At 45.8% G+C, this 12,555-nt stretch overlaps 2 protein-coding genes across 2 annotated transcripts in view; both read left to right on the top strand.

Moving 5' to 3' along the window:
• Positions 1 to 1,596: 1,596 nt before the first annotated feature.
• LOC128853192 (collagen alpha-6(IV) chain-like) lies at positions 1,597 to 4,593 on the top strand. Its single transcript, XM_054075853.1, has 5 exons — positions 1,597 to 1,718; positions 2,066 to 2,182; positions 3,042 to 3,203; positions 4,151 to 4,249; positions 4,502 to 4,593. The coding sequence occupies exons 1-5, from the start codon at positions 1,715 to 1,717 to the stop codon at positions 4,591 to 4,593; spliced, it is 474 nt and encodes a 157-aa protein (XP_053931828.1). The 5' UTR covers positions 1,597 to 1,714.
• A 2,820-nt stretch (positions 4,594 to 7,413) lies between these two features.
• The window catches only part of LOC128853191 (protein ELYS-like), a 23,705-nt gene continuing 18,563 nt past the window's right edge, over positions 7,414 to 12,555 (top strand). Inside the window, exon 1 of the mRNA XM_054075851.1 lies at positions 7,414 to 7,589. Coding sequence (XP_053931826.1) covers positions 7,565 to 7,589 — 25 coding nt within the window. The 5' untranslated portion in view covers positions 7,414 to 7,564. The remainder of the gene's footprint in view (positions 7,590 to 12,555) is intronic.

Here is a 12,555-nt window from a genome sequence, read left to right as displayed (position 1 = left end):
AATCTTTCTGTGGATTCAATTATTAAAGGAGATATATCCACAAAGCATGCTGCCAGAGAAATCACAGCACAACAGGGCAAGGATTACAGCCCTAACCATAATAATCTATTTACTGGTACAGCAGCTCTACACAGACTGGGCCTATGATACTTACCTGTGATCTGGGATGTGAGGTGCTGATACAGCCTTAAGCGCTTGTACTAAAGGGATCTGCTGTGGGGTTTGGAGCTCGGGCTGGTGAAGGGGTGCGTGGCTCTGTATGATGTCTATCCTATGTCACTGTGTGCCAGCATTTGGTGGCTATGTAAGCAATGAGGAGAAGGGTAAGAACTCAGACCCATGGTGGCCGGTTTTCCCTCAGCCTCAGTTTGGGTATTCCTCAAAAAGAGTTACGAAAACTGTCACTGGGATTCCCTATTTGCCCTCTCTCTACTTCTCTTCCCTTGCGTTCAGCTGGCATGATTTTGCCCTGTCAGACAAGCAGAATTCACCAGTAACTTCTATCAGGGCATCAAAGAAAATTTCATTAATAAACCTTGGGTTTGTGCTTTTATGGAAGATTACAACAAAGATTAAACCATATCCAAACAGCATAGAAGTTCACTCTGCAAAGGTACTCACCTCTTCCTAAGTGTCTGCAGATCAGGGCTTGTGCCAGCATCATCTGCCCACAGCGCAGCATACATCCCCAGCCAGCATCTGACGAAGGACCCTGTCCCTCCTGTTAAAACAGTTCATGACAATCAATGTGGGCTTTAAAGTCAATGCAGTGCCACAGAGAAAACTTCAGAGTTATAATCTCCAACCATCCTACAGATAAAAGGACCCGAGAGAGACCTTCTCTTTCCTTATCGCTCATCTAACTTCACCGCTTGCTCTACAAACACAAAGACCTGATTATATGCAGGTACAGGCAAACACAGCTTTTAACAGTTTGTGTTTGCAAACATTTTGTTTGCATAAACAGTTAAAACAATGCTCAAAATGTCCTAATACTGTAAAAATAATTTCTCGGTCCATGATAACATCACTAATCCTGCTGTCAAATTCACAACACCCCAGCTAGTCTACTGCATACTCACCAATTGGCGAAAACTTTCTTCTATACGTAAACCAGAGACGACCGCTTATGTCCAACAACAATTTAGATTTGCCTGGAATATTTTCAAGAGGAAAGAAATCATTAAAATAAACTTTTAAAATGGAAAAATTCTGATTTTCCCTGTACAGTCAAAATATAGAAGGCATGGCAAACCCCTGTTAGGTTTTACGTATTACTTAAGGCATTTTTTAGCTGTTTAAACATGGAGAGCTTTTGTAGACTGCTAATTAAAGTTACCTTACTAAGGGTGAAATGAAGTTTTACGAGGTGTCATATGCTTCTCTCTCAGCATCTTGCAGATTGTTTAAATTCATCTTGCACAACCAGAATTGCGTGTGAGGCACCAAATCTCTTTCTATTGCTGTACTGAAAAGAGCAGAGAGGGTAGTAAATGGCTGAGTTTGTATTACTACTCAGTTTATGTAATAATTTAACTGCTATTAGGCAGTTTGAATATGCTCCCTTATCTTTGTTAACTGTGTTTAGTTAGGCCTGAGTGAAGCTGGACTGAAAGGCCCTGCAGGTCCCCCAGGTCCAAAGGGTGAAGAAGGTTCTCCAGGGCTGGGCAGAGGAGCTCTAGGATTCCCTGGACCAAAAGGCTCATCAGGAGACATGGGTAATTACTGACATTCTGGAAGCCCAGCAGGATGCATTGCAGCTCAGGTTAATTGTCTGCATGGTGAACAGAATTACCAAAGAGAACTCCTGAAGCCACAGAGGTGTTTTGTAGTTTGACAGGTAAAGGTGAAATCTGTGATGTGGCTATATATTTGAGAGCCACTTGGTTATGTAGTTCTCACAGTGTGCTTCTGCTGAACAGCAGAATGTAGTGCTGTTTCACCTAATGTAGCGAGATGGCTGTGTCTCAGTATAAACGTTGCTCAGCCACTACTTCTGTCCATATCTGTGAAGATCCCTGAAGAGCTTTGGGCACACTCTCTTACTTTATATTTCTCATTCTAGGTCCCCCTGGTCCTATTGGACTGCCTGGCTTGCCAGGAACGCCTGGAGCTTCTCTTCCTTCTGATATACCTGGGAGACCTGGGGATGCTGGCCATCCAGGAACGGATGGGAGCTCAGGTATGGAGAGGCCTTTTAAGGAGAGTGGACTAGCTAAGGGGACTTCTCTTTCTTTATGTGGTTCCTTTCGAGAGCTCTGAGGTAAAATTACTTGGATGAGTACTGTCACTTTAATAACTTAAAGTGTTTTAGGTCAGGAATCGAGAATGAGAAGGTCCGTTTTCAATTCCTGCTCTTGAACCCTGATTTGATTTAGCTCGTTATTAAAGCTCACTAGTCCTTATTAATTTCCCCTATTCTGATACTGAAGATGGACCTGGGCACTGAGAAGTACTGAAGTGCCGCGTAGTACGTTGACATTTGGACACCAGCTCGATTTTGGACAGTTGTTTCCACAGCTGTCATCATGGACTCTGTGTAAAGTTTGGAAGTATCTTATGTGAGCTGGGAGGCAGCAAAGCTTCATTGCTACTGACAGGTACATATGAAGCTCTTGCCATGGAGTTGACAGCAAGTACGGTTTGAAAGATTTGTCATATTGTCATTGGTAGGCATTCGATGCCTCAGAGCCTTGGAGAGGCTGAGACTGTAGGCCTTTCCCTGGCCGAGGATTTGAAACCACTGCTCTCATTTTCCTAGGGAATGTCTGAGTCACCGGCTAGCTACCAGGTGGGGGAAGGACTGTGCTTGGGCCCAGAATTTGAAGCTAAATGACTGTGGTTAAAAGGATGTAGAAGTTTGTGAGACCTATATGGATATAAGCAGGTGGGGGTGTGGTTCTTTTCCTCTGGGAGGAAGACCCCTCTAGGAATACAGACACCCAAACAGTGACTGTCCTCTAGAAAGGTGTGCTGGAGATAGCACCAGCATTTGCTTTGCCTCAGGAGCAGATTGTGCTAATTCCTCCTGTCGGCTCTAGGTCTTCCAGGTTCTCCAGGACCACGAGGGCCTCCTGGCCCAGCTTCTGATCAAGGTGACACAGGCAACCCAGGTTTGCCCGGCGTACTTGGCTTGCGAGGCATTAAGGGTGATGTGGGACGCACTGGTCCAGTTGGACTCCCTGGAGCATCTGGATTCAAAGGTACTCTTACCTTGAAAGGGCCTGGGTGTGGTTTGGCAGTGTCATCTTGAGAGTGTGATATCGTGTGCTTTGAAACAAATCCTCGCTCAGATGTAAACATAGCCGAGTTTGTTTAAGTCTTTGCTTTTGGCCCATGCACGTTTTGCCTGCTGACTCTAAAAGCACCCAAGTGATGCCAGCTCCAGGTGCTTTTCAGAGTGTCCCTAATGATTTTTCTCTCTTCTCTTTGTTTTTTTTTGCTGAGTAGATGATGCAGCAGAGCAATGCAATGCTGCATGTGATGGTGGTGTGCTTGTCAGCTCCGGGTACCCACTTGCATATGCTGTCTAAGGAAAGACTGGAGATGCTGTGTCATCCCACCTATCGTGTGCTCAGAGGCATAGTGAGGTGTCTCCACAAGAGGCTAAGAGGATTGTGGGAGTTAAGAGATCTTGTTCTGGGTTAGGGCAGGGAGCAGGTTGCTCTGGCTTTTGTCTCTGCCAAAGGAGACCAGAGGGCACCTGCAAACAAGAACTCTAGTAGCAAGGTTTCAAAGAAACCGCACGGCTGAAAAGCCAGGAAAGGATGAAGAACTTGCCAGGTGAAGAACTGTATGCTGTCTTTGTAGGCTGTCAGATCCCCATCCCTCTGTCCTGTGCATAGAGATGGAGTCCAAATGGAAAAAATGTGTATTTCCCAGATGCTGCCTGGGTTACCCAGGGAAGGGGAAGAATACTTTTTCAGTGAAGTGTAGTTACGTAGCTGTGGAAATTCTTGTCTTAAGGCTCTGCAGCCATTCTGAACATCAAAATGGACGCAGAGTTCCTAAGGTTTGTGATGCCCTCCATCTCGGAGCTGAACTGCTGTTGTTTTTGATACCATCAGTGTGTTTCTCAGTGCCCCGGCTGCGGATCAGAATCAGGACCCTACGGTTAGTCCGTGAGGTCTTTAGCTCTGTATCTTTGCAGGTGTAAGAGGGGAGCCTGGCCTTATGGGGATGCCAGGTAAAGATGGGCCTGCGGGAGATCCTGGTCACCCTGGGCTGAAAGGTGAAGTGGGCCGTCGAGGTGAGTGCTGGAGGGTTTGAAAAGCTGTACTTTATTGTGCATGGTTTGGGCTGGGAGAAATTTCAGAGATCCCCTAATGGGCTTATGTGCGGGACTCAGTTTCTTAGACATGGGAATAAACTGGGAAGAGCTTGACATACCACTTTTTACAAAGATCCCCAGTGCTGATGTACTGAGGCAGTCTTTAATTTAGCACACTGCTCTTTGTATCCGCATTGTCAGTACTCACCCTGTCATTTGCACTGTGTGCAGGTCTCCCTGGCCGACAAGGGGCTCCCGGTATAACCCCACAGCCAGAAGAACTCACAGCCCCTGCAGGCTTAACCAGGTCTGCCAGGAGTTGATGGTGTCCCGGGCTTTGATGGAGATCCTGGATTGCAGGGTGCAGCTGGAAATCCAGGTAAAAAGTACATTCAGATCACTGAAATGCCGGCTTTCTGTAAGAACAACACTATTTTCGCAAATGCACTAGGAAGGTTTATAGGATTTTCTAATAAAGGAAGTAATTCCAGTCAAATGCATGCAAATATCATGCTTTATTATTATTAGAGTGTACTTGATAATTTCTGTTCATGCATTTAGACATAAGGAGGAATTTCTTCACCATGATGGTGGTGAGGCACTGACAGAGGGTGCCCAGAGAAGTTGTGGCTGCCCCATCCCTGGAGGTGTTGAAGGCCAGGTTGGATGGGCCTTGGGCAGCCTGATCTAGTGAGAGGTGTCCCTGCTCATCGCAGCAGGGGAGGAACTGCATGATCTTTAAGGTCCCTTCTAACCCAAACTATTCTATGAATCTATGATGTTTATAACGTTTTCTAATTAGGTTTCCAGAATTAGGTGCAGAAGGCTGTCGTAGCTGATCTGATACCAGCGTTGGTAGTTGCGGGTGGAGTGGTCATGAAAATGAATCACCACTGAGAACGTTTTGAATTGTCAATGAAATACTGTAACTGAAGGAGTGCTGGGAGCTTCAGCACAGGTGGTTCATAATGTTTGACAAATCAGCTTTGGTGGGTCCTGTACCAGCTGGCTCTCCTAGGTGTAGCAGGTCCCCATGATTCCTTTCTTAGCACTGCCATACAGGCGATCTGTAGATGTTAGTATTCTCTTTCACTCAAGGAAACTCCTAGAGTGGGAACATCACGTAGCACCAGTCCTTCTCCCTAGATGCTATCCTGAATCCCGTCACGGTGAATAGAGCTGTGTTAGTTCCTGGCTTCCTGTTGTCACTTCCTAAACTGAATAAACATGCAGGAAGTAAAAACTGAGATAGCCTTGATTAGTACTCATCAGGCAGTCAGGTAATGGATGTTGCAGAGCAGTGGCAAGAGACAAGTTTGTTGGGAAATTACCCCTGCTTGTGCTATTTTTGATACTTAGTATTTACAAAAGTGATGCAGATGGATCCCCATCTGTTTCGCAGACCCCCATTTCTTTAGACTAATGTTAATCTTCTGCGTTACTGATTGCAGGAGAGGTATCTCAATCTGTGCAACTGCATGACACCTTCTGTCTCTTTCTACTATTTTGTTATAGTTTGACTTGTAACACCTTCAACACTTACTTTATTGTTCATTTATCCAATCCATGCCAGACCTTTCTAGTTTGGGGTCAGGACAGTCCTGAGCGGATTCTGAAGGACCACAGGGAGGTACCTCCTCTTACATCCCACTAAATTCTAAGCCTTTGTATTCTAAGCACCCTTCATAGTGGCAGAAATCTTGCAAGACAGAGGAGTTTACAGACTTCCACAGCCATCAAATTGAAGCCTGAGACTCAGTTCCGATGTGGCTTCAGGCTAAAAGCAGTAGCTTATCTCACCTGGCATAGTTGGGGATCCAGGACCGTCAGGTGCCCCAGGACCACAAGGATTTGAAGGTAATGTCATGATTTGGGGAGCACAGATCGGAAAGAAGCAAGCAGTAGAATTCTGTTTGCCTATAGGCTCTGCAGAGATGGTCCACAACACCCAGTTACCTTAGGAAGACCAGGGGATGTACACGATCTTGTGTCTTGTATCCGCAATGAAGTAAATTCAATCTTCAGTGGGAAGTGTTACGTTACATGTCACTGCTGTGTGTCACTGATGGTGTTTCCCTAGGGACAAGTCTGAACATCTTTTGGTTTTAATGTTTTGTGAATGTGGGGTTGGTCTTGAAGTGGTGTTCACAGTGAACACAGCTGTGAGGGCTGGGAAGCAGAGGAAAACACAGTGAGAGAGAGGAGGTTTGGATTCTGCCACAGATTTGTTGTGCAACTTTTCGCCTTTCTGTGTCAAAGGAATATCATCCTGAAGAGCACAACAGCAAAAATGAATTGATTAAGTTTTGGTTGGTGCTTTGAGATCCTCAGAGTTATTGTACTGTGAGATATGTGCTACCACGTTGGCAACAGAGGTGTTGGGTAAGGAAAGGAAATCAAGTGAGGTAGGAAATGTGTGGGTGCTACTGTGAAATGACTGCCTTTGGGACTGATAAGTCTAGTTAGTCCTGTAACAACTATCAAACTTGGACTTCTCGTTGTGTGAGATTGACATAAAAACCATGACAGCAACGCCAAAATCAGTTACACATCCAGCTGATGTCCACACCGCACGTTAGTGATAGCGACTCCTTTTCTGTCTTCTAGGTGTTGCTGGAAAGCCAGGCTCACATGGTTTGCCAGGAATGCCTGGTCGCAGCGTGAGCGTTGGATACACTTCAGTGAAGCATCGCCAGTCAGAGCAAATCCCGCCCTGTCCCATAGGAATGAATAAGCTCTGGGATGGCTACAGCTTATTGTACGTGGAGGGGCAGGAAAAGTCACACAACCAGGATCTTGGTGAGTTGACAGAATTCTCTCAGGCATAAAGAATGTAAGCCAAACTCCTGTTTGAATTGAGCAATCTTCGTTGGCACCGCAGGCGATTGTAGTTGAGGTGGTGGAAGTCTGCTTGGCCAGAATCTGTACTGGAAGCAGTGTCATTTGTGTCATCCTCCGCCACTCACGTCTGGTGTGTATGAACTGGAGCACTTGGCAGATTCTTGATACGACCACTTCTCCGATTTTTGCAGGTTTTGCTGGCTCGTGTTTGCCTCGCTTCAGCACCATGCCTTTTATTTACTGCAACATCAACGAAGTGTGCTACTACGCCAGCCGAAATGACAAGTCCTCTTGGCTCTCCACCACTGCTCCTATCCCCATGATGCCAGTGGACAGCACTCAGATCCCGCAGTACATCAGTCGTTGCTCAGTATGTGAAGCACCTTCCCAGGCTGTGGCTGTGCACAGCCAGGACATCACCATCCCCCAGTGTCCCCTTGGCTGGCGTAGCCTATGGATAGGATACTCTTTCCTTATGGTAAGGATACTTCGGCTAATGCAAAGGCAGCCTTAAACATTTCTAGATCTCCTTTTTGATTAGGTGATCGAGACTGTGTTCTAGGAGTTGCTTACAGGACACTAGAGCCCTGTAGCTTCTCGCCCTAGCACATTTATTCTGTATCAGTTGGCCTGCTGTACGCTTTTGGAGTTTGTTCCCAGTTAGCTGGCCTTCTCACCTGCCCTGCCCAAGGTCCGTAGTGATGTTGATGCAGTAGTTCTGTATTGCCACAGATATTCTACATTCTTCAAACCTTTACGTGTGGAAATGCTAATTAAGCTACAGCATTGTCTTAATCCCCTCTCTCGGTGGAAAAAGTAGAACGTTTTCCATTGCACTCTGCTAGATACTCATTGGTGTAAGACTGTTAGAAAAGGATGAATTTAGCATTATTGTTTCCAAATTTTCCCAGCTTGTGACTGAAAAGCTGGCTTTCCGCTATACCAGGCTGTCTATTCCGCCTAAGTACATTGCTTTGCTTCTTCTCCACTAGCCCTGACAGATAGATAGAGAGAGGGTATAATTTTGGTTGCGCACTGAGGCACAGACTCTGAGTCAGGATCAAAGACCTTTATTAAGCAAAAGCCATCCCTTTTATCCCTCTGCCTCATCAAGGCATTGCTTTTCCACCTCCCAAATAGCTCAGCGATGTCTTCTTGTTTCCCAACCTCGCATAGTCTGATTTTAGCACAAATATCTACAGCTCTTAGCAACAATCTGCAGCCCGCGGTTTCGTCCCTTTTGCGTCCCTTACCTCTGCCCACTGATCCCACAGTTTCTTGCCCACTAAGGCAATAATGTCTTTATTGCCAAATCACCAACTGGCTCCACATCTTTCAATTAAATTATTCCTCATTGTGAAAGACCTGCAACTGCTTTGGATGTAGTTTGCAAATACCTTTAAGGAATTTTAATGCTCCTGAGCGGCAGTCCTTTTATGTAGGATAGTCAGCCTAATCGTTAGCTGTCCCAGTGTGGGCCGATCATATTGTATTTACCTCTTGGCTAATGCAAATGTAACTTTAAACTCTGTGTGCACACAGTGAAGCTTTTTAACTTAACTTGGGTGCCTCCTTTTAGTTTGTTTTTAGCAGTTACCTGTCGAGGCTGAGCATTTCAGAGCAAGGGTTTCCTTTTCTTCTCTGTCTGTGGGCTCCAATTGCTGAGATGAACAAGATGGTCATGAATTAAGCAGCAGTGCTTTGTTTTAAAAAAGCCATGCAGTGAATCCCTGGCAGGGGGAGCTTCCGAGTGTAGAGTTTCCAGGCTGTGGGTAACAACCATGGGAGGCAAAGAAGATGAAATAGAACGTGGTGAACTGTTTTCCTGGAGATCAGGCTGGCCCTGATCAAGAGCTGCGAGTGAGAGGAGACAGCATTCACTTGGTCTCTGTGTTGGCATTTATTGGTGAAGATGAAACTGCGGTTCGTGCCCGTTACACTGCTGTGGGAAAACAACCACAGTGGGAACTGCCAGAGAGTAAAAAGGAACTTGATAATGGATTGAAAGACCTTTGCCTTTAGTCATTCTGAGCTGTGCTTATAGCTGCTTGAGAGATTCTCTGCCCTAGAAATAAAACCACACCGGCTGTGCTGATAAACCTGTAGAATGAAGGCCCTTTTACCAAAACAGGCTTCAGAAGGCAACAAGCTGAAAAACAACAATTAAGTCATTTGCACATACCTATATATTAAGTTTTAAGATAACCTGGCTTATATTTAGTTCACACAAACAAATTAAGAAAACGTAGCAGCGTACAACCTATGAAAAGCTTAAGAAATGTATCAGATGCACAGATAAAGTGCTGTAACAGAGAAATCTTTTTTGAAATAAATAAGGTACAGATAAACCACCTTGGACTCATGTCAGCTCTCAAAAGAAAAGTCAGCCTAAGTTTTAGCGATCTGAATTTTAGGGTCAAGGTGGAATATAACTCTTAACAGCGGTTGTGATCTGCACTGACTGAGTCCACCGTTCCTCTGAGGTTTCCCAGAAACAGGAAGGCTATTTCAAAAGTAGACATTAGACAGTTCCTTTGACAGAATCGTTTTTGTAATGAAGTCTGGTTGCTCAAAAACACGTTAAAATAGTTAACAAGGAAACAGTTTTCTTCCGATCCGGTTGATCTTTTATACAAGACAAGACAGGTTTTTCCTACGATGCAGCCCACAGGAGGGAAGAGAAGTAAACATCCTCCTTAACTGAAGAGTGTTTTGCTTTAAAAACTAAACTATTGCTTTATAGGAGAGCAAGAAAAATCCGTTTGGTGTTATCCCTTCCTCCAAGCATTGGCCTTTCCATCTGAAAGTCAGCCCTGATGACCAAAGTATCCTCCGTTTGAGATTAGGATCAAGTACTATTTGCACAGAATTAAATCCTCTCACATGTTTTGTCAAATATAGCGTTCCATTCTCGTTACTACTTTTACAGAAAAAGGCGCTACATGGCACTGTCTCTCTACTCGCACTCGCAGAACAGCTTCTCACTGCTTGCGGCAGAAAAAGAGAACTTAGGAAACCTGATGACCCACTCATTTGTGCTCCTTTGTCCGTAGCCTCCCCGTCCCTGCTCTGTCTTCCCTACAGAAGTCTCCCTGCACAAGAGGCAGCGTGCTGAGGCTTGTCTAGAACAGCCTGCTGCCGACAGCTGAACGTTGTGGTCCCTCACTGAGCAAGGTTGTGTCCAATTCCTCCTCTGCCTACTGACCCTTTTTCTCTCAACTGACGGGAACTGAGACTTGAAGCATAATTAAAAAATCTGGGATTTCAGAAGAGACCCGGAGAGACTCTTGCCTAAAAGGAAGAAAACTCAACACCTAATACACATTAATGTACTTCAGAATAATTAATGCATCTTAATATTGCAGATCCGGAGGCAGAGTGTGCCTTTATGTTTAAAAAACAAATAAATAATATAAAATAAATTAAATAAAAGATGCCAGGGCAATGATTTGCCTGGTGTTTATTTTGTTAAGGAGGTGAAACCAAGTCAATCCAGTCTGTGTTAATTTGATGTCTTCTCCACAGTAACTTATCAGCTGCAGGCTTAGAGCAGCTACAGAGCCTGGGCCAGTTGCGTGTGGTGCCAATGGTTTTGCCATTCAGCCGTTCAGGTTGTGTGTGTTAAAGCGTGTTTCAGCACTGGATATTGCAGAGCCCCTGGAGAGGGTCCCGGGCAACCGTCTCCAGGTGACGGTGGTTGAGGAGGGGGTTGGAGCAGGTGATGTCCCATGATTGTAGAAGGCCCGTGGTCTGCATTGTGATGCGTTGCAACCCGAGGTGGTGTGTGGAGGAGCGAGCGGTGTGGTGGCATTCCGGTGTGGACGCTGGCAGCGGCTGGTTCACTCCTGACTTGCTCTCTTCGGAAGGCTGTGTGTCTGTTCTGTACGGGGACACTGAGCACCTGCGTCTGTTGTCCAGGTACTGCAAGTGATGTGAAAGTAGCATAAATTCAGGACGGGCTTTAGGAACTGTTGCGGGCACAGCCACAATATTTCCAGGAAGCCTGTGACATTTCTGGCCTTTAAAAGTGATTTTCAAGTAGTACTGTCCATCAAAATTGACATCGCACATTGACTCGGACGTATGGGATTCTGCTTGAATGTGTAATTTACCAGTTGTTTATTTCTTTGTTTGTTTTTCTGGAGCTGTTTAATCCAAAGCTCTGTCATCAGTATAAGACTTGTGGCATGTTCCTTTTGTTGGATATAGTTCCTGGTGTTTGGAATTCCATAGTACTTAGAGTGAAGAGGAGTGGCCATTTTGGCCCCTTGTACACAGACCCTTTGGTACCAGATTCGTCTGGGAGGCTGGATTCTGCTTTAGTCCTGACCACGGGGTCAGCTTGTGGCATTTGATGCGGATTGGATAACCAGGAGAGAGAAATCGGAATGTGACTGTAGTGATTGTTTTCACAGCGAGCAGCAATGCAGTGAGTGTTGGATAGATCTCTTAGAGGAGAGGCTTTGTGCGTTTAGGTGGCCTCTCTCTGACCATTTTCCCACTGCTTTGCCTGGCACTTGCTTTGTTAAGGCACTGAAACCACATTAATCCGGCTTCTGTTAATTTGGTGTCTTCTCCCAGTAAGGTGCCGGCTGCGGGTTTAGAGCAACAGTGGAGAGAAGCCTTTGCTGGTGCGGTGTTGTTCTGCCTGTGTGGTGGAGAGCAGTGTGACATTGGTAGGAGAGAGTGGCCAAAAGCCTGAGCCAGTTGCGTGTGGTGCCAATGGTTTTGCCATTCAGCCGTTCAGGTTGTGTGTGTTAAAGCGTGTTTCAGCACTGGATATTGCAAAGCCTCTGGAGAGGGTCCCGGGCAACCGTCTCCAGGTGACGGTGGTTGAGGAGGGGGTTGGAGCAGGTGATGTCCCATGATTGTAGAAGGCCCGTGGTCTGCATTGTGATGCGTTGCAACCCGAGGTGGTGTGTGGAGGAGCGAGCGGTGCCGTGGCATTCCGGTGTGGACGCTGGCAGCGGCTGGTTCACTCCTGACTTGCTCTCTTCGGAAGGCTGTGTGTCTGTTCTGTACGGGGACACTGAGCACCTGCGTCTGTTGTCCAGGTACTGCAAGTGATGTGAAAGAGAGCATAAATTCAGGACGGGCTTTAGGAACTGTTGCGGGCACAGCCACAATATTTCCAGGAAGCCTGTGACATTTCTGGCCTTTAAAAGTGATTTTCAAGTAGTACTGTCCATCAAAATTGACATCGCACACTGACTCGGACGTATGGGATTCTGCTTGAATGTGTAATTTACCAGTTGTTTATTTCTTTGTTTGTTTTTCTGGAGCTGTTTAATCCAAAGCTCTGTCATCAGTATAAGACTTGTGGCATGTTCCTTTTGTTGGATATAGTTCCTGGTGTTTGGAATTCCATAGTACTTAGAGTGAAGAGGAGTGGCCATTTTGGCCCCTTGTACACAGACCCTTTGGTACCAGGTTCGTCTGGGAGG

This window comes from Cuculus canorus, chromosome 10, assembly GCF_017976375.1.
Source record: "Cuculus canorus isolate bCucCan1 chromosome 10, bCucCan1.pri, whole genome shotgun sequence".
NCBI lineage: Eukaryota > Metazoa > Chordata > Aves > Cuculiformes > Cuculidae > Cuculus > Cuculus canorus.
Note: the sequence above shows the minus strand (reverse complement) of the source record. Positions and strands in the feature narration are given on the sequence as shown.

Bases quoted from the DNA above. Each gene is read 5' to 3' on its own strand.
- LOC128853192 (XM_054075853.1), top strand. The intron at 2,183-3,041 runs GTATGGAGAGGC...TGTCGGCTCTAG, and splicing joins AGGAACGGATGGGAGCTCAG to GTCTTCCAGGTTCTCCAGGA. The intron at 3,204-4,150 runs GTACTCTTACCT...GTATCTTTGCAG, and splicing joins TGGAGCATCTGGATTCAAAG to GTGTAAGAGGGGAGCCTGGC.